Source organism: Fringilla coelebs (genome assembly GCF_963513975.1).
Source record: "Fringilla coelebs genome assembly, chromosome: 12".
NCBI classification, from domain to species: Eukaryota; Metazoa; Chordata; class Aves; order Passeriformes; family Fringillidae; genus Fringilla; species Fringilla coelebs.
In genome coordinates this window covers 6,682,834-6,705,265 of record NC_140038.1, presented here as the reverse complement: position 1 = coordinate 6,705,265, position 22,432 = coordinate 6,682,834, and the positions used below count along the sequence as shown (strand labels likewise).

Sequence of the window (22,432 nt, the reverse complement as noted above, 5' to 3'; positions counted from 1 at the left end):
AAAGCTAATTGGGACAGGCTTCAAGCATCCTATAGTTTGGCACTGGGAGACTTCTGAACATTGTTGGGTTTTGGTGCCATTGTAAAATCACTTGGAATTGCTGTATTTGATGTACTAGATAGGAAAATTTCTTCAGCCACAGTGTTTCTTTCCAGTCAGGTTTTGGCTTTACCATGAAACATCTGCAGCAATGACAGAAAACATTTGAAGTGTTGTTCTTGAATGCCTGCAGATCTGTGTTCCTTTCTATGTGACTTCACTGATGAAACCTAACCATGACCTTTTCATTCTTACTGTATTCTCACAAATGGATTCATTTTCTCTGACAATAATTTAAATACTAAAAAGCAACTTTCTATTGCAGAACACTGAATTTCAGTTGGAAAAGTAGTCCTATCGTTATAAAAATGTTCAGAGGGTATTGAAATTAATTTCAATCATTTATTTAGTGGATCAGCATTTATTTTCTAAAATATAATTGTAAAATCTTTGCACTATTTGGAGTACTTCTGTTTTGAGCACAATACCAACCAAAAAGCAGCTCTACCGCAAGAATGAGCAAGAGAATGAGGCACGCATAGAGCATTTAGTTAAAAAAAAATCCAGTTCTCTTGTGCCTGGGGGCAGGGGGAAGGGAAGAAATACTAGCATATTTTTTAAAAAGTAATTTGTTCCACCAGCAGTACTGGCCACCCTGTTGAAGAGTTTTAGAAGATCCCTGAGCACATTAGTTTCTGACTTCTAACCCCAGCTCCAAAATCATAGGGCTTCTCTTGTTGATAACGAGATGGATTGTCATTCACAGTTAAGTCAATCATAAGGTGCTTAATCTATTTACCCTTTTTTTCACCAATCAGCACAAAGAACTGTCAGAAAATAACTTTTATTTTTCTTTTTTAAATAATAAAAGGGCACAAAATTTAAACAATCAATGTTTTGTGACAGTGGTTTAGGATTATTATCTGGCTGCCCCTCAACAACAGACAAGTGATTCAATCGACATTCCTTAGCAAAAAAAAAAAAAAAAAAAAGAGAAAAAAAAGAAAAAAAGGAAAGAAAAGAAAAAAGGCAAAAAAAAGAAAAATCCTGTACAAATATGTATTTTTCCCTGAGGGATCAAGGTTACACCCGCAAGTGCTCTATGTACATATTGCACTGTAGAGGAATGAAGAACATGTGCAAAAAAAGCAACAATGATTGAAGCTTACTAATCAAACCTTTTAATCATGACTGCTATGTCATCTTGCATTTTGGAATGTCGGAACACAGCTATTCCTTTAATCTAAAATGTAAAAATAAAAAACAAGAAAGAAAAAGAAAAACGCACCTCTACTATGGCACATTCAATGAAATAAAAAGTTTTTCCAAAGACAAATAGACAAATTCCATCAAGAAAATAATACAAAGTTCGTTCGTTTGTGGTTTTTTTTTTGTTTTTTAGAAAAATTACATTACTTTCTTTCATTGTTTCACATTACAAAATCTTTTTTTTTTAATGTTTACACAAATCACATTTTATTGCAGGAATATTTCAAGTGCCATCAAACATTTATAGAAGGGTTAAAAAAATAGAAGTCTCTCTAAAGTGGTCCAGACAAGGCTTTGTATAGAATAAATCTTTTTACCACCTTCTATTTTTGACTTAAGTATTTTGAATACATTTTCTTTATTCCATTGACACTTAACAGCCTAGAAGCAGCCGCTCACACGTCCCACACATACACTCATGTGCGCACACAATGAACTCTCTCACACACACACAGGTGCACATAGACAGATATCTTGGTATTCATACTAAGATAAGCTAATAAAGAACAACCAAACTTAAAAACAGCCTCCCTTTTTACCTAATTCCATACATCAAACAATGCTGGAGGTGATGACATGTATTAGGGTGGTTCATATGACAGTGTAGTCTAGTAGCTCTTCCTAGAAAGCCAGAAAACATCCCCAGGGATAGATATAACTCCCAAGGAAAATATCTTTGCAGACTCTAAGGACTAGGTCATCTAAAATACTGTGTTCAGCTATCCTAGTGTTTTTATTTGTAGTGAACTGGGCAGATGATGAAAATACTCATGTGAATATCCATTGACCTCCAGTGGTTTTTAACTGGTTGATCATCTGATAGCAGGCCACAGTCCCAGGGGTTTTGGAGAGGGCATTTCCTCTGCTGTGCTGTGATTTTACATGGCCATCTCTGACCAGCCACTCTGGTGTTATTCTGAGTCCCCTTGCATAAAAACCCCCTTTGCAACAGGTGTGTCTGCTGTTTTTCCCCTCTCCATGAAGGGCAACCCAAAAATTATACTCTATTGCCACGTGGCTGTTAACTGTGACCAGGAAAGCAGAATTACTTGGGGTGTGTATGTTCAGCCTGATTTAACAAGGTCCCAGTACACATGAGCTCCCACAAACAAAAACAACAGTACTTTCTGGCCTGGAAGATCAGTCTCAGCTAAGGCCCTACTTGAAACCTTTTTATTGTTACATATTTTATTGTTAAATGCTCCAAGACTTATATTGTCAATGATTTATGAATGTAAATATGCTAAACAGAATCCAAACAAAACCACTGGCGCCTAGATACCTGGTAAAGCACTAATATTCATCATGAAAAGGTAAGAACAGGATGTGACTGAAAACTAATCCCCAATATTTTGCCTGGTAGTCTACATTGTCAGAAGTAGGAGGTGTATCTCACTCTCTAAAAAAATAAGGTCTTACTTCACTATTCATTAGTTGACACTGAGATTAAGTTTAGTTGATCTTTACAGGACTAGCACCTAAGGCTGGTCACATTCAGAAAACATTTGTTAGTTTAAAGAGGTGCTTCAAAAATTGGAATACACATTAGAAGGCAAGTACCATATCATGCCAGTTACTCCAATAAAGTAAACAATGATCCAAGGACAAGTGTTTCAGTGGGAGTGGAGCGAGCATGTGCTGGGCTGTGAGCCACTTCTTCAGGAGCAGGCAGGATGGAGCAGGAAAAAGACAGCTCTATGGACTTTCTCCAAAAGCCCTCTCCTGCCTCCACCCCAGTGCTCACAGCTCTGCGGGTGTTCCCCTCCCACACTCCAGGGCACACTGCTCTGAGGAGGAAGGGTGATGCTCTGCTCTCGCCCTCCTTTCAAAGCCTGGAGATGAGTGATAGCTGTAACCTTCCCTGATGTGCTAGACTGGAACATTTTTAATAAGTGTCATAGATTAAATGTTTCTATTTGACCCCAAAGGAAACATGTTCAATTCATAGAATAATCCCATATTTTGCTGATAAGAACCCACTGATCTGACTCTCCTTTTTAAAATACTTAGGCTTTGGTGTGCTTCTATTCACTTGTTACTTCTCAACAAGTATAACTTATGTAAGAGATTGTTTACCCTTGGAAGTTAAAGCAGTAGGGCACATTCTGTCTCATTCCTTATAATTTTTTGATGTTCCCAGCTTTTTCTTAGGTCCTTCATCAAAACTGCATTTGTGATGGCCTACAGGGCATCCAGTTATGCATCTGCATCTCATCCCAACCCAAATATACACCTCTGGCTCAAACAGCCAGAGTTTGTAATGTTCTTTATGTGAACCTGCTTCCTTCAGAACTACATTTACTGCCAGCTTTGCTCAGAGACAGAATTCTTGCTGAAGGGAATGGCAATTAATAACACTGCAAGATTCAGCTTATTGGCTGGTTATGCGATACAGGAGTCAGAATTACAGAACGCAGGTTTCTGATACTAATGATTTCCAGGCTTGTACTGAGTACAAACTAATGCTTTCTAGCAACAGTGTGCCTTTCCTTTCTTAGTTTGTTCCCATCTGATGAACTTTAAAGTGCGTCTTTTTAAACAAGGGGAGAACAGACTTCTCTGCTCAGCTCCCTGAAACTGAACTGCTGGATGCTGGAACAACAGGGGTCAGCGTGTCTCATCTCACTGGAGCCGAAGACAAATCTATGGATTTTGATAGGCTCCAGTTTGGCACTGGAAGGCATTGTTTACGATATGGAGTACAAAAGTATGTAATATCACATGTAAAAATTACTTTTCCGCAAGCATGTCATACACACATACTTTTACTGTAGATACAGACTTGAATAAATACTTTCAAACCTGGATTTATGGTGGGCAGGAATACACTAATAGCCTGATTTTCAAAGACGCTGTGTTACTCATTTGTAAATGATCTGTAATTAATTAGTTCAACTCTGACAGTGGAAACTCAGAATCTTTGAAAATGAGGCTTTTGACTTTGAAACATTCCAGTTTGAAAGACTTGAAAATAAAAGTACCTTTGAATTTAACTTCTGAAAAGATTATTTTAATGTAGAAAATGGTCATTATTTTCAACCCTTTAAAAAAATCTCTAACCATTTCAGGATATGACCAGCCTCTCTTTAAAAGTAACATGGAAAACAGCAGCATAAATACCTCCCAATGTACCAGTACCTGCCAAACCTTTTTCAGTTAAACTTGAATTTCTGGTGCACATGCAACACAACAATGAACACGCTAGCATTTAATTTAAAGAAAAAGGTGCAAAATGAAAGTGCCTTATCAATTCAACAAGAAAAGCTATACCAGTAACTACATTTTATATTAATTAAAACAATATATAAACAATATCTCTTTTGCTATATATAGTCTTCATGCCCATTTACCCTGTAATATATTATAATGCTATTGTTGCTATTGCTATGGACCCTTTTCATGCCGTTCTGTCTACTGGCAAACAGTGGTAGGTGAAAAAAAATCGTCCTTCATGAAACAATGAGCAAGTTGTGCAAACTGATGCTGAAATCTCTGCAATGCACACCAGTCGCTGATTACTAGGTGGACTCTGTTCTGACCAACAAATTGATTGTTCTGTCAAAAGTCTGGGCAGTGAACTACAGGAGAAAACAACCTTCTGACATTAGTACCCTCAGTCTGTGTAAACAGAGGTCAAGGATTGAGAAGCTGAGACAGAAAAAGGGTCCATATTTGTAGGCATAATGGAAATCATATGCATGAGAAAAACAAGTTCAACTTTGTTTCATTGTTTCCCATCCTTCGCCTGACCCCGACCGCCAAGAGATGTGCAGTGTGTTGGCTCCCTAGGTCTGTGCAGGGCCATATAAAGTGTCTTGGTTTTCTTTCTTTTTTTTTCCTTTTTTTTTCCTTTCTTTTGTTTTAATGTTTGTACTTCAGACATTCTAGAAGTGCTTAGGTGATACGTTTACCCATCAATTTGCATTGCTGGCTCAAACTCTGAAGTGAACAACTCCTTGTAAAGTGGAGGAAAATGAAGTCGCACAATGTCTGGGTATATTGCTTTAAATGCCATAAGCTTTTCTGTATGTCGTCCACACAGTGCTCTTAAAGTAGACACTTTGCATATTAACTGTAAAAAAATGAACACAAGTCATATGGTCATACATGGAACCAGGCCTCCCAATCTTGCTGTAAGGATTAAAGCTCTCCCAAACCAAATTATTAACTTAACAAGGACATTTCAGATGCACAGTCATGGATATTTGCTAGAAGTATTTAAGTAATGGACTCACAGCTATTTTTGAAATAATCTTTTTTAAGTTCTTAGGAAAATGTGGCATTAGGTTTCCTTGCTGGATTGAAAAACAAGTATTTCAGGGCTGGACCTTCACTCCTTAAATTATCCTCTTGGAAGAAGGCAATCCCAACTGCTTTTAAACCCACTGTGAAATTATGGAGGGAACGGGCAATGCAATATATTAGGCTTATTTACCTTAATTCAAATAAGGTAAAAAATATGTAGTTCAAAAATATCATGAGGGTGCTCCCTGAAGTTACTAAGTATTTGTATCAAAGCATATGGAAGACTTTTTCTTCTGACAAAGGTATCCAAAGCATACACTGCGAGAAATTTACATGAGCTAGGATTTGAAGTTAAGAAAATCTGCAGAGCCCGTGCTGGACCATCCTGCTTCTATTGTAAGTAATTCTCTGGTGTGAAACAAAGCATAAGCTCTAGCTGTGCAGAGGTGTAAAAGGAACTACTTCTGCAAGGTAAAAGTAAAGTGCCTGTATTTCCCCAGTCCTTCAGATTTACTTCTTGTAAATATCACACCAGAACTGAGAAAAAGGCTGTGTGGGGAAACTTCTCATGGAAGTTGGAAAAACAAGTTTAGTTTGTGTGTTCCATGTTATAACAACTTAATTGTCATGCAGGCAGCAATTCCACAAATACTAAGGCATGCATGTTGTAGCACTGAAATAGTATTCTGTGTGGCAGGAGTGTTGTGTAGGAGAGCTATCATAAAAACCTTCATCGCTTTCCATGAAGTTCCACATAAAAATACTCCCTTTCAGACCATTATCAACCTCGTTCCCTAGAACATCATCATTTCACCTCTTCTAGGTTTAAGTAATGAGGTTCAACTGAGCAGCTACATTTTGAACAAAGAATTCTGGGTTTATAAATAAATTAACGGTGTATGAGTTTTTACCCCATAATCAGGGCAGCGTTGAGATGAAGCCACTCTCTCACAGTCCTGTGACATGGCACAGGATGTCCCTTACCTTTGTTAAAATTCCATCTTCTCGGTGGTTCTTCTGTAGGACGTGCTGAAGTGCTAGCTGGATCTTCTGTTGGAGTTTTTCAATTTTTACTTTCTCCTGAAGCCATGAGCGATCTGAATATAAATGGAGTTAAAACTTCTAGTAATGCACACATGGATCACAGCGCACCAGGAAGTACTAAGTGTGTTACAGATTCCTTTTTCCTGTTTGCAACCTTCCTTCCAATTGTTATATACTTTCATATAGAAAATGGGTTTCAAAACTAACAGGTTTTGAAATATATTTATTACATGCACTTAAAGTTACTTTTATAAAGCCCTTATTTAGGAGAATGCAATGCATCTGAGTAAGATTATTATTCATTTGCTAAGAAAATCTGTAAAATGCAGGGTTTTTACAAAATGAGGCTAGCAAATTTTACTGGGAAATGAATAGATCATATAATGAACAACTATTCGAGAGGATCTTCTTGCTAAGATCTTACAGAACACCAGCAGAACTTACAGAACTTACAGTGACTTACAGAAAAATCAGATGCAAAGATTCAGCTACTTAAAAAAAAACAACAGCTGAACTTCCTGGCAGAAAAGTAGTATTAGGTGCCACATTCCTGGTGTGACAGAGCTGTAGGGTTCTGTATCTTGCTAAGACACAGGGCTAACACACTTCCGGTCAGGCCAACAACATGAGAACATATTTATGACAGACTCAATAAATCCACCTAATAGAAGTTTCCATCACCACTCCTGAGTCCACTGTGCTGCAGTCTGAACTCACAGTTTCCTTCCTCAGGTGTCAGGCCAGGCACAAACTGACTTCTTGCCCCAGTACCTTGTTCCACCTGACCTAAGAAGCCTTTCCAGGATTGGGAGCACACTGTGCACATTCACCTGTGATTATTAAATTATTTTAGCCACAGGCATGGCAGACCCAGGCTGACTTTTGGGGTGACTTGGATGTCTTGCACCATAATTCTCAGTGTCCCCAGTCACACTAAAATGGCACTGCTGGAGATTTTCTGTTGTGCTACAGCTGTAAGCTCACACACATGGAAAGCTCCCTATGGGAGTTCAGTAACTGCCTCTCACCAGGACTGGCTCACGAGTCTCACTCAAATACATTTAAGCCTTTGCAAAGAAGCTGAGTCCTCAGCAAGGTGAAAATGTGGAAAATATGGGCTTAGATTAGGATTTCCAATTTAACAAATTGGTTCCTAAATTCATAGTTTTAATGTGTTTATTAAAATAAAAAATTTGGTGAGGAGACACTCAAAAAGGTGATTTTTCCACAACATCTGATAATCATAACATTATCATTAAAAAGGCCTGAAAATAAAAACAACCCATACCAAATAAATCTAGAGGAAATCTTCATCTCTTACCTGCTGACATTAAAACAAACGCAGAAAACAAAGCTATCTCATCTTCTGTCAGATGCATAGAACATAAACTTTTTCCAAATTCAAACACAAAGCTAATGAAGTCTTCACAACCTGCCAAAAAGAAGGTAAGCTCTTGTTATATTGTTTAAAACTACTTCAGTGCTACAGAGTATTGATTTATTCTGACGGAGATGAGAAATAGATGTAAAACACTTCAAAGGTGGTCTTCTCCTTAAGGAGTGTGAAGTGATGGCAGTGAGATCTCACTCATCCTTGAGGGTATTACCCCACTCCCACAAGTTCCCAGCTCCCACATCCTGGCAGCCAAGATTCTCAAAGTTTTGCACACTGTGTCTTTTCTACACTGGTTTCTCATGGGGTAAATATGGATAAATCTCAAGCCATTTACTTTCAAGCTCAAAATTGCTCTACCTTTGTTTCTGTTCTAAATGGAACTTTGTCATGCCAGTGTGGACTGAAGAAGTTCTGACTTTAAGATTATTGAGCACAGAGAGTGGGGCAAGAGAGGCACACAAGGGACATGCAGGAAGCAAAGGGAGAAGCCAAGGTCTGACTGAACATGGTTCATGCAGAAGAGGAACTCTGTCTCCTTCCGTCCATTCTCTTGCTCACACAGGTGTTATTCAGGTTACTGCTGCTGTTACACATGCAGGTACAGTCCTTAAAGTGAGCCCTGCTCTGAAGAGCATCACAACCTGAGAGACAACGGCTTTCCTCAGCCTCCCCAGCCTAAACTTCTGGATATAGCTGGTAACACATCCAAGCTGTATTTCCTTAGAACCCAGAACTGTTTGTGCTCTGACCTTGTACCTTGAGGTGATTTAGAAAGGCAGAGAATACTTCAGTAATTGTCCGGCATTCTCCACTGATGTACTTTCCCCGCCTCCCAAGTGGCTTACAGCCCAAATCTATACCCAGTGAATACATCCTTTTAAAATTAGCAAAAACACATGGGAAAAAAAATTTTAAAATTGTATGTAGTTTAATTTTAAAAAATGATTTCCAGTATTTTACCAGCAAATAACCGGACTTGGCAGATTTAAAAATACCACTGACATCTTCAAAGCAGTAACGTCAGTATATCCCAAACTAGCTTAAAATCTGCTGCCTTTTCCAACAGGATATATGAAACATTACATGAGATATGGAATCTGGGCTTCTCTTCTCAACAAGTGAGTCCAAACTGCTCTACCCTAATCAAAATGCTGAACTTCAGCACCAACAGTCCCTTAGTGCACAGAGTTAAGCTGTTTTACCTCCTGAAATCAGCTTGGCCTCAAACAAAGCCAGCATGACAGCTTACAAAATAGCAGTTTGAGCTCCGGAACTCTTTTATTTGAATACTATAGACTGATTTTTCAAAGCAGCTGTTTTCCCTTGCTTTTCCACCTTATTATTTTTATTCTGGTTTTTTTTTTTTTTTTTTTTTTTTTTAAGACACGACACTTCACATTTCCTTACCTAAGGACTTGAAAACCTCTGGGCTAGCATACTTGCCATCAAAGTAGACTGTGTTGTTCTGGGAGTCAAAGGCACGGCACATTCTGATGAACACAACCTCTAAAGACCCTAAAACAGAAACAACGGATGTTTGACTAACGAAGGAGAGCCTTCAGTTGCAAAGAGCAAGTGAGGATTTAATAACAATGCTCTGCATTCATTGTCAGTTTAGTAGTGTAGTAAGTTGCTGTGGTGTAACAGAGCATAGTTTGGTTTGCTGGTAGAATTACAAGAACTCCCATAAACCCCTTTAGAAGTTTTTGCTAAAGCAACTTAGTTAATGGTAATGAACTTGAGTCATTTTTTCAGAGTAATGAAGTCTCTGAAGCCAAAGCAGCTCATTTATATATGTGTTCACCAAGCCTTAACAACTCGGTCCAGTATTTGTAACCTGAATTACTCCTACAATATCTTGCATAGAACAATTTGGATTTTTATCTTGAAATATTCACTATTAGCAATCAAAAAAAAAATTTAAATCAAATTTTTACATCTTAACACACTCATTGCTCCCTTTATCCATAATGAAAATTTAATAGATAGACTTGAACTCCTTCTCCCCACAATAACTAAGATGATGTTACTTCAAAGACAGAAAATTTGCAAGGTTTTCCATTATTTAATTTTAAATGATCATTGTACTGCATATGAATATATGTGTATGCAACCACTGTATGCAACATGTAACACCTTCCTCGGGCAAAACTAATAGAAGCAGACCTCAAAGCTGACCCACATACCTGCTTTTAAAAGCACAATTTGATCATTTTGACACAGTTCCATAAAGCCATCAATGCGTTTGGCAAATTCCACTACATACTGTATAGCTTCTGTTATTTTGACTGCGCATAACTGCCACATTACCTCCCTTTGCTGTTTGAGAGAGAAGAGAAATTCAAAAATTACTAACCAAGCTTTGGAAAGCTCATTGTCAGAAAGTAAAACTGAGCTAAAGAACACCAAACAACACAATAGAGTGAGTTGTCTCCAACACTCCTGGCTACAGTCTGCTGATAAGACAAGGGGAATTGGCCTCAAAACCAGAGCTTCATGTGGATGAGTGACAATGCAACCATGGAAGACTTCTTCAGTCATGTCAGAAGAGATCCAGCTTGGAGTACTTTTATCATAAGCCAAAAATGTCAAAGTGTAAAGATTTTGGTCATTTCAGTGGGAATTTTAATCACTGCACGATAATAAAATGCCAATTTACACCAGCAAGGCATGATCATATTTTTTCCTATCAGCTTCTGTATTTTGTATTGAATGCAAATTATCAACCTAGCTCATCTTCCGAAGAATACATATAAAGATGTCCATATATGATAAAAACATAAAGAAGGCATGCAAGTAGTGAGTTTTTCCAGTGTTGAAAATAATGCAGAATGAAATCACCTAAAGTAGAAAAAATTGTACTCCGAAAGGTTAAATATTTTTCAGTGGAAATGAAAAATATGTTCAAAGAACAGTGTGCTTCAGCAGTGCTTCCCAAGGCCATTTTCCAAAAGTAGCCAATTGGTAGCAGCTTGTGGATGGAAGGCATGTTGGAAATAACACTGATTAGATCTTACAATACCCTGGTGGCATGGCAGCACTGTGCTGTTGCTCCACAGGTAAAACCCAAACACTGAGGGACAAATGGAGCATGAATCAGGATTACAGTGAGCCCTGAAGGCTGGAAATCTGATGGAGCTCTGTGTTTATAAACTCCAACTAAAGCACAGCATGTAACATCACAAACTTGGCGGCTTCGGCTTTTGTTGTTGTTGATCCAGGACATTACAATTTAAGAGAAGGAAATAATGTGCCAATTAGGATTGAAAAAATTCCTATTATTTCCTCTCCTTTATCAGAGACAGATTTTAGGAGAATGTCTTTGCTTTTTCCTATACCTGTAAAAATCAAAAATGCAAAACATATCCTTACCATATTCCTGCTTTTGATTCTAGTGTATTACTTTTTTAAACACACAGAAATATACATTCCTGATAGTAAGGAGAAAGCAGTGAAAAAGTGAATTTTGCAGTGTGTTATGGAAATACCATGCTTTAAAGAAACCATGCCGTATCTTGGCATGCTTTTATACCTTGTTCTGATAGTTCTCAATTTCTTCCTGCAGAAAAGTTTGCCATGTTATCTGCTGTAACTCCTCTCTCAAGTACTGGCAAGTTTCCATGTGTGACTTGGAAATATTCTGTGCAAGATGTTCTAAAAGAAAGAGCAGAAAGCGACGCGCATTAGAAATGCAAAGCTATACCTTCAGACACGAGAAAAGCTCGTATATTTCAGCTGCAACAGGGGGAGGGGAGAGAGTTAGCTGAGAGAGAAAACTGCTTTGCTTGGAGTTTCCTTGGAACCGGCTTCGGGAGGCGCAGCCATTTAAGGCCCGGCCGGAGGACGCGGCCGCGCCCGCAGCCGCCGGCAGAGGGCGCCGGTGACCCAAAGTTGGGCACCAGCGGCAAAGCGGTGCGACAAGGGGGGACACGGCCACCGCGGGGGCACACCCGTCAACGGACACCGGGCTCGGAGGGACACCACGGACTACAGCCGCAGGAACTGCGGGAAGAAGCGGGGGGACGGACCCCTCGAGCGAGGGCACACAGCTGTCCGCGGACAAGGCGTGCTGACCGCAGGACACATCAGGGACGGGACAGAACAGCACTGCCAGGCAGGCAGAACTGCCAGTGCCAACGCTTTCCAGTAGGGAAATACAGTTACCGCCTGTCTAGGTTCTCTCAGGCAGGACTCTGGTTGCATGAGGCTGCCTGGGAGGGAAAGGTCTCTTAATTTTTTTGTCTACTCTCAGAAAATTCAAAAAACATCACAAAAATGCATCTATTAGAGAATCCAGATGATTAAGATAGCACACTAAAAAATCCCTAACACTAGGGGTTCTTTTCCCTCAGCTTTAGAGTACCACCTACTTTACTGCACGTGATTTAAAATTTCCATACTATGTTTTAATTCCAAATAGAATTATTTTCTGCTGCTATACTTGATTAAAAGATGAATAAGGCAGGTTTACATTTATTAATAAAACCTGGTTCCATAAATGTTTAGGAACACTTTCAAAAGCCTGAACAGAATTTAGATACTCAAGTTCCACTTTTATTTAACTTCCCCTTTCCCACCCTGACCCTTCAGGTGGGCATGTTCTCCTATTTTAGCATGTGCTAAGTAGAGGCCTGGGGACTTGCCTCATCCAATTCTGCTTTGTTTGGCCACTGAAAATGAAGGCTCAAACCAAGGAGGAATGGTGGTCACTACAACATAGGTATTCTGAGGGACTGCAGTTCTGGATTTTCAGTGGAACTGGCTTTGTTTGGTAATGATCAAACCCAACTCTTCACAAACTGAGCTGCTGGACCAATGTCTGGCAGTAGTTTGATTAAGATATTGCCTGAAAATTCTTTAACATACAGATGAAGTAAAAGCAGATGATATGTGCTATCTGGGCAATCAGTAAGGTACAACATGATGTAATTTATACTTTGTCATCATAGCTTTCATGTATTTCAGAGCAACTTTTTTTTTTTTTTAACAAGTGTGTAGTTAAAACACTTGTTCTCGGTAGCAGCAGCTGACAGCATGATCCCTGTGCCCTTGCAGGATGCAGGAGTGAAATATTCCCATGTTATTCACAAACCTCCGCCTCACTTCAGGACTGCATTTCAGCACACACCTAAATATTTTCATTGAGCAGCCACACCTTTCTAAATTGAAACCTTCGTCTGGCAGACAAACATTCTTCAAACATTGTTCAGTAATGTTAATGCTGGGCACCCAAATCACGCTGTGCAGGGTTTAAACGAAGCACTATGTAAATAAAGGTAAGCAACAGGACAAACTTTGTTAGGCCAGTGTTCCAAACTCAACACTGGGCCTACAAAGGAAAAACCCTCTATTTTTTTTTCAGTGGGTTTAATGCAGATCTTTTTAATACCTTCCATGCTAATACCTTCCATTAGCAGTCATTTCACTGAGACGAAGCTGGTAGTGCTGCCTTTGTCCTGACATTTTCTTCTCCATTTTACCTATCTGAAATTATTTGAACTGATGCCAGACACAATATTTTGGCTGTCAGGACAAATTACATTGTAGAGAGCAGCATTCTGCAACATAAGGACATTAAAAAGCAAGCTTCTTGTGACTCCCTCTCCGCAAAACTTCTCAAACGAACATAAAATTAACCACACAAAATTTTAATGTGGAATACCTGATTTTTTGAATTATTTTTAGGTTTTCATAATAAAATAATTAGAAAAAATGTTGCTTCAGCAAGTTTTAAGAATCAATTTTAAATGCCTAGCTGCTTACATAAGTAATGGAATCACAAAACCAGTTCTTTGATGTCCTGTTCCACTTTGTTTATAACCAGTTCACACAGCACACTCTAACTCCAGTCTCAGCTGTTGACAAGTCATACTTGTGGAATTCGGCCTTAGTGTAATCATTAAGGGAAAAGTTTAAAGTAAAATGTGCTAATTAATGTGGTTGTTATAAGGCTCTTAGAGAAATTATCAAAACATGTTACATTCAAAAATGTCCTTCAGTATCTGGGGCTAGATCCTCTTCAATAAGTGACAAGAACCGCCCTCAGATTAGCCCAGTGCTTTTCTCAGGTAAAGAGCAGAAGAAAATCAGCCTCATCACTTTTTGTCAGGAGTAACAGTATTGAGGTAATGAAAAGGAGACAAATTGTTAAAAAATAATCTGCAAATAAAGAAATGCCCTGTTTTCTCATCACTAAAAATCAGCTTCTTCATCAGTATTCCCAGGGTTCTATCACAAGGACTGAAAGCAAAAGCAACACTGGTAGCACTGATCAACCCCAGTCCCCTGGGAGCTTTAGTCCAGAGCAGTAAGGAGTTCCCCAGGTGCCCTGAGATCAGGGCATTTACTGTGCACTTCACACAGGAATGCCCATCCATACCCACAGCTCTACTAAAGCAGCATTCTCACTATCACCTGTCTACACGTGCCACTTTAATCCAAAGGGTACTGTTAAGACAATTACAATGGAAGCTTTTCTCTCTCATTACCTAATTCTGCCATGGACACAGTTGGAGAGGTCTCCCCATTTGTAAAAGAACAATAAGGGAAGAAGCCCGATGCTGGTGTGTAGTCACATATTGGTTCTGGTTTGATTCCATTAATATCAAGACCCGACTGATCTGGAGAAGGCTGTATGTCTAAGTAGAAGCTGCTAACTGCAGAGTCTGCTTTGCTACCTTCAGGGGTATGCCCATCAATGTAATTACTGAGGTCGTCATGTAGCTCTGTTAACCCATTGGTGGTGATATTGTATGTTGGTGTGAGTGGTTCTGCCTCTCCTGGCTGCTGCTGGTGATCCCGCTGCTGCTGCTGCATTCGGTGTTTCTGCACCTCGGCGTACAGGCTGTCCCTCTGCTTTTTTGACATTCGACCAAACTTTACAGCTGAAATACAGACACACAAGAGATTACATCTCTAACATCCACCACCGCCTTTCAAGTGTGAGTCTTTCAACATTACATGGAAGGATACAGCACAAACCCCAAATCTGCAGGATGGACAGACCTAAGAACCACTCCTCAGTTACAGGTACACAGCTGCAGGACCAGCTCTTAAAAAGACTGTCTTGACATGCCACTGAAATGGACCATTAGAAGTCACTGGTTTAGCTTAATTCATTAACTTTCCACTTCTGTGCTAGAAAGATTTTCTCTTGTATGTTCCTTGAGGTTGACAGATGCATCTCTTCAGCATTCAAACCCTACCTAGAAAAGTAGAAGCTAAACCAGAACACATTGGCCTGAGACAACTGGCAGTTCCAACCAGCTGTACATTCATGCTGTGGAGGTGAACCTAGGGTGTATTGCCAACATGTGGGGGCTCTCTCAGTGTATCAAGAGCAAGCTTTACTGAGATTGGGACTTAAGCATGCGGGAAGAACCACCAAAGTGCCTCTGTGACAAGCAAAAATGCTTAGTAGATGAGTAATTGTTAAAACTGTGTGTGTGTGTGTGTGTGTGTGTGTGCGCACAAGTGCGTGTGTGTATCTCCACAGCATTACCACAACTTTGAGAAGCATTAGCTGTTAGCCAGCAGCAACTGGTTTGGGAATTTCCAGGGAATTCTCAAGGATGCAGCATGGGATTTCAGGGACCTGCATCAGCTGTAAAAGCTTCATCCTTTAGAAAGGCAACTACTGCCTTCTGCTTTTCTACAGGCAAGCAAACATGTTGGAATAAGTAGTCATTACGTGATCAACTGTTTCAGGTTTTTAGTCTCATGGCCAATAAAAAAAATAAAGACAATGCAATTCAAGAAGTAAATGTAATCTGGGAACAATCTCCTTGATCAGGCCTCATGTACCTAGAGTAATGCGTATGTATTTGTAGAACACGCAGCGCTGCTGTCACTGTGGCAGGGGAAAAGACTGAGTCAGATCTTCAAATGGGTAAGTGGTGGCAGCTCCGTTCCATCTGTGGGGGAGGCGTGCAAGTCTCAGCTGCAAAGCCAGTTCTGACTGAATTACATAAGCAACTGTTTGGCAGAGGCGGGCTTTCATCACTACTCAAGCTGCAATTTTGAGCTTAATATTTAACAGCACTGGAACATCTTTTCTTCAGAATTCTATCTTTGAAAAAACACTGCATTATTTTTTTCTTTGTATTTTTTCCATTATTCATTATACACATATTTAACTTCAGTCGATATTGTGAAGCAGTTCTGATCTGTACTCATGCACCAGGCAGGGCTACTTGCAACTACAGGAGGTCACTTGTTGGAATGAATACATAGAGGAAGTATTAACATGAGAATAACAAACTGCATCTTCAAGAAATGACCAGAGACAAAGCTCTTAACTGGGAACTATAACAGATAAGTAAGAAAAAAGATAAATCCAAGAACTTTGTACATGCCCTGATTTGTATATATTTGAGTATACAGCAGCATCTAAAAACATACAGCATATAACACAGAAAAATACGAAGCAGCATCTGAAACTCACTCGATGATCTGAACTATCAGCCCAATGCCCAGTTAGCATACAAATGCTGTGTTTTGGTTGCCCATCCATCACAGCACACGTTATGTCAGTGTTTTGCAGCCAGGCCCTGAGCCAGCAGCGCTTACCATCCCGAGACATCCCCACAGCAAGGCATTTCTGTAAGCGACAGTGCTGGCAGCGGTTCCGGCTGGTCCGGTCGATCAGACAGTTCTTCTGCCGAGGACACGAGTACGTGGCATTGCTCTGCTGACTCCTCCTGAAAAAGCCCTGCCATGCCATGGCAAAACACAAGTCAAAGAGCTGTTAACTGATGGAGCAAATAAAGACTCTGAAAGGTAGTGTACTTAACAGAAAAGAGGTTCAAGTGCTCCATAGTCAACTAAAGGAAGTTAAAACCAAAGGTTTTGCTGTTTTTTTTCCTTTCTTAGAAATAAACAAAAGCTAGCAAGAAACCGTTCATTAAAAAAATGTTGTAACACATAAAGGAATTACACTTTTTATTCACTGATTTTACAGAACCCATATTACATATGGTACACCAGCTCTTTCCAAATGAGATAAAACTAATTATAGACCTTGATCTCCTATCTTTCCTGGGTTGTCACAGTTCTCCAAAATAGAGAGGATTCAACAGCTACCACCCTGTTCTGCACTCTGGAGTGACAGTGGCAGGCTCTGATGTTCAGCCTTGCCAGTGTGTGTATGTATTTAAAAATACACAGCAGGATGCTGAACAGTTTCTCCTGCAAAGAACAATTTCTTAACATGTTTTTTATAGACTCACAGAATCATTAAGATGGGAAAAGACCCCTAAGATCATCAAGCCCAAACATTATCCCAGCACCACTGTGTTCACTACTAAATCCCAAGTGTCATATCCACATGCCTTTTGAACACTTTCAGGGATAGTGAGTCCACCATTTCTGTGGACAGTCTAATCCAATGCCTGCCAATCCTTTTAGTGAAGATGTTTTTCCTAGTATCCAACTGAAACTTGCCCTTCTACACCATGAGGCCATCTTCTTTTGTCCTGTTGCTGGCTCCATGGGAGAAAAGCCTGGCCCCCATCTGGCTCCATCTTCCTATCAGGGAGTTGTAGAAAGCAAGAAGGTCACACCTGAGCCTCCTCTTCACCAGATTAAATAACCTCAACACCTTCAGCTGTTCCTCATCAGACTTAAAACCACTAACAGACTTGTGTTCCAGACCCTTCCACTGCTCTGCTGCCCCTCTCTGGACCTACTCCAGTCCCTCAATGTTACTTGTCATGAGGGGCCCAAAACCAGACACAGCACCTGAGGTGCCTCACTAGTGCCCAGGACAGAGGGATTGCACTGGTGCTGCTGTCACCTATTGCTGCTATTGTGTGAGTTAGTTTGATGCTGACAGCCCATGTTCTGTTCAACTCTGTGCAGGATTTAGATTCTTAAGGAGGGGAAAAGCTAAAGCATGTTTTAGGTATGATCTCTTTCCTGAGTAACCCCATCTCCAAAGCAAGCTGGAGCTGGAAGGCTACGCACAGCTACAACTTTATTGTCTCCTCCAGAGAGGTGCATGTCATTAACCACTCTGCAGCTGTTTGCTTTGAAGTACATTTCATCCTTTTGCCACAGACTGCCCAAACATAAGCTGCTGTGTGTGTAATACCTACTTCACAAGGATTCTGCAAAGATGTAGTCATTCTAAAGAGGCATTTGAGAGCAGTGAGCACACTATTTTAGCTTTATGTTGCCACATAATGGATTAATTAACAGTGCTGCAAAAAAAATAGCATCTTGGAAAGGCTGGGCACCTTTTAATTAAAGCTGGACTTGTACCAATTTGTTATTTACTCAAAGGTTTCATGCTGGAGTCCCTCAGCACATGCACAGATACTTGGTGAAGCAAACAAAGGAAGGACTTCGGCTTGACAAGTCTCAAGTAGTTCCCATCAAACTGGTTGCAGACAGTAACATGGCAAAACACTGAGACAAAGCCCCTGCTCAATCTTAGCAGGAAGGCACCAGTCTTTGTTAGTTACACTCCTTTTATTAAAGCTTTACTAGGGAAACACAGAATATTTGGGGAAAAAAAGAAACTGAAGATGGTGTCTTTAATTCTGTTTTCCTGTATATAATTTGTTACCCTTTTTTTCTGGTCTTTGTTTCTATAGGACTGAACTTTCAACTGCTTTTTTCGTGTTTGTCAATAGATAATTGTCACTCAGACTGAAAGTATTGCACATATTGAGCTCCAATTGAATGCATCTCACCCCGTAATAATAATTCAACCTGAAATACCACAGACATGTCTACCACTCCAACATCACAACTGATCCCTCCAGAGAAACCAACTCTTGGTAAGTAGATAGATTCATTTCCAGTTCTGGGAGCACCGTCACTGGAGTCTGTCACTCTGGTGCAAGTACAAGGGTGTTCACCACTAAACTCCAAGTGCCATGCCATTCACCACAAAAACAGGACTAGGGATTGAGCTGACCAGTGACTGGTCAAGGTTCTGCATCAGTCCCTGAAATTTTCAGTTCTCCAAACACTCTTCTGGTCGCACTGAATGACATGCTCACACATGAGCTGCATGAAACCCTCTGCACCTCTGAGATTCTGCAAGTCAGCCTAAACAGTATGTGAAACCAACATGTCCCAATAACCTCAAGGATCCATACATTTTCCTTTAGCTAAGATATATATATATATATATGTACACCGATTCTGAATTGCCGCTTCGGCATATTTTATTAAGAATAGCCTTGTCAAGCTGAGGATTATTTTTAGTATTATAATGGAGAAAATACTGGCCTTTTTCCTTTTCCAGATTTTCCCTAGAGACACAGCTGCTCAATACATTTTAGTGTACAATATATCAGCTAAGTTACAGCTTGAAGCAAAATTTCCAGTAGAGCAGAAATGCCTGAACCCAGGCCTTTAAAAGCACTTGCACTTTACAAACCAGAGATACAGTAAATTGCTTTTAAAAACAAACCAAAGAAAACATCAGCAGTAGGTAAAAGAAAGAAGAAACATTGCCACAAACTTCAAAAGCTAATCTAAACTTGTCCAGAGCTCAGAAACGCGGATATCTGACACATGGGAGTGAATTGACAATGAAGGTCAAGTGAGGATTTTTTGTTCTATGGTGCTGTCATTTACGTGTGAGCTTTGTAAGCTTTTGGTGGTCCTTGGGCTTTGACATCACTGTAAGACATGTGGGGAAGCCTCTATTACAGGAGCCTTGTGTAAGTACCTACAGTTTCTTTCTACGCTTTTTCTCTCCTTTATTAAAAGGAGAACATTCTATTCTGTTGTTCTATTCCCTCTCTTTTGCCAGAGGCACAGAGCTGGCTATAATTTTTCCACCAGGAAGGAGGAGGAGGTGGATGCATCCTTGGTACAGGTGTATATGTTCAAGCCCTATGCAAGCCAGCCCAGGCCACATGCTTTTTATTGCATGCATGATTACAACCATTACTTCATGTGACCTAATGGGCCAAGGCAGAGCCACCCCTCCTGATGGAGCACAAAGCTGGTGCTGCACTGAAGCAGCCCCGGTGTCAGAGCACTCTGGCCCACGGCACACCTGGGGCAAGTCTCGGCCCCTCCTGATGGCAGCACAAAGATCCAGCCCCAGACACCGAGCTCTGCACATTCCCTTTTCCTGCAGACAGATCCACTCGGTGCCAGAAGAGCAGAGCTCATAAGCCACAGCCTGGTCCCTGTGTTTCAGACTCCTCTTTATACCAACACAGTCTATGGGTGTTCATTCACTGCCACGAAATCAGGTTTGGGGAAAAAAGAGCACAGGAACTTTTCATCTGCGAGTCAGCTGGAATAACAACTTGTTAAAAAAGGACTTTGAAATGTAAATAGCAGTTTTTGCAAAGTCTGTTAACAGTTTCAGTGACTCCTCTACTCAGCAGCTCAGCACTGGAGACATTGGTGTCTGAGCTGGCTCCTGAGCCAGTTGTGCTTCCCCCGTGTCCCCAATGGCACCGCACACGCTCCCTCTGCACCGCGCATGGGCTGAAACGCTGAGCTCATGTTTGGTCTTTTGACAAATTTTCATTTAATGAATTGATTCCTACAGTTCATTAACATACCCACTTCCACTTCTGTATACACATATGTCTTAATTAGCTGCTCATTGGCTGTTTAATTACAAGAAAACAGCTGACAGCTGCCTTGCTGCATCCTAATGGCAGACGTTTTGGAATGACTGTATGTGAGCCTGTGACAACAAAGGCTTATTCATAATCCCATGATTTATGGCTAATACTTAAAGACTTCCACGTATCATTAAGTTTTGCAATATTCTGAGCAATTAACAATTAGTTGGGGGGGGAAGTAATTATTTTGCTGTTTTCTAAAGCAAACCAACACAAATTTTCTTCAAAGAAACATCAGAAAAATACACTGTAATACAAAAGACGGGCAAACATTCAAATTGGACTTTTAACCCTTTTATGACCACCAGCACATATTTTAATTGTAAAGGTAGGAGAGTGCTCTGACAATATTGTTTAATAAACTGTGTTAATAAAGACCAAGACATAGCACCACTGAAAACAGAGCAAAACCATTCAGCTTTACATCAGTAATAAAGACAGGAGTGAGCTTGTGTTTGTCAACAAATGAAAGCAAGATGGGCAGGGACAGACACCAGCTATTGTTTCCTGAAGTAAAGAACCCAGACAGTTACAATGAACAAGATCATCTGAGGTCTTAAAAGACACAAGAGACAAAAGCCAGTACTGATAAACCTTCTGATAAGCATCTGAAATGCGCAGAAATGCCCTGCATAAGGGGTTTTGTTAGACAAGCTACCTGCAGTCAGGTAAAGAGCAAGATTGCTACTGCACTGGTGGGTCAGCTTGGCATGAACTATTGACAGCAAAACCAAGTAACTGCATCTGCAAATTAAATTATATAGTTCACTGTATGACACTGTGGGAATGAATTCAACTTTCAGCTAGAAGAAAAGAATATGGATGTGTACAAAACAGGTTCCTTTCCCAGAATGGTCCTTCCTATAGCATAAAAGGATGTTAATGGGTTCCCACAACTAATGGTTGAGTGAAGTGCTACATACAGATACCAGTTCTGTCAGTAGTGCTCCTGCAACTACCCTCTCTTAAAAAAATTATTTTATTTGTAATAAGCCACAGAAGACTTCCTAGATAAAGTGTAAAATACAGCCTGGCTAAAGCCTCAAATTTTCAGTTAAGGGGGAGATGATGAAGGAGTGTTAAATTTTACATTTTTAAAGGTAGATTCAGATTGAGCTAAATAGGCTGATGGGTCAGGAGTACTCAATGCCTTTGCAAAACACTGCCACTAACTTCATAAGAACAGCCAGCATCATCAGAGCACGGTAGGAAATTAAAACTTCCCAAGAAACACTAATGGGTTTTTACTACAAATCTTCAAGTCTAGTTATGTGAAATGCAATGTAATGACTCAACCTGGTCAGAACACTTTCAACTCTGTGAAATTCAAGGGCTGGAAAGTGACAGAAGAGCAATGGGATCAGCAAAAGTCAATCTGACTAGAGCTGGTCTGTGATTTCATCCATGATACAGACTAGGTTTTGAATAAATTATATTTCTGTTGTTTATCAGTATTTACAGAGTAACGTATAAGTTAACATTAGGATTAAGTAACATTAAAGTTCACACCAAACTGGAATGAAACCAGTCCAAGCTGAAAACATCCCACTTTGCTGTGGCTGTTGCTGCCTGTAGATCATTCCTGACAGGCTTGGCTTGAAGGCAGCAGCACAGCTGTTCCCTCCTGACAGCCACAGCCCTGCTCCTGCCATCTGATGCACGTGGGTGGGTTTGTGGCACCTGTGCAGAACCTCACTGACTTCTCTGGGACTGTGCAGGGCACTGGCTGCAGGAGCCAAAGCACAGGACTGGGAATAAGCTCTTTTTTAGCCAGGTACTTTTTACAAAGGAAGCTTTAGCATAACATGAAGAGCAACATAAGCATGCTCAAACCTGC

At 40.2% G+C, this 22,432-nt stretch overlaps 1 protein-coding gene across 1 annotated transcript in view; it reads right to left on the bottom strand.

Annotated features, from left to right (window-relative positions):
• Positions 1-398: 398 nt before the first annotated feature.
• RORA (RAR related orphan receptor A) overlaps positions 399-22,432 on the bottom strand; it is a 66,321-nt gene continuing 44,287 nt past the window's right edge. The window contains exons 3-10 of the mRNA XM_084213717.1: positions 16,562-16,703; positions 14,482-14,877; positions 11,526-11,647; positions 10,180-10,312; positions 9,401-9,508; positions 7,919-8,029; positions 6,538-6,650; positions 399-5,380 (exon numbers count right to left, since the gene is read on the bottom strand). Coding sequence (XP_084069843.1) covers positions 5,216-5,380; positions 6,538-6,650; positions 7,919-8,029; positions 9,401-9,508; positions 10,180-10,312; positions 11,526-11,647; positions 14,482-14,877; positions 16,562-16,703 — 1,290 coding nt within the window. The 3' untranslated portion in view covers positions 399-5,215. The remainder of the gene's footprint in view (positions 5,381-6,537; positions 6,651-7,918; positions 8,030-9,400; positions 9,509-10,179; positions 10,313-11,525; positions 11,648-14,481; positions 14,878-16,561; positions 16,704-22,432) is intronic.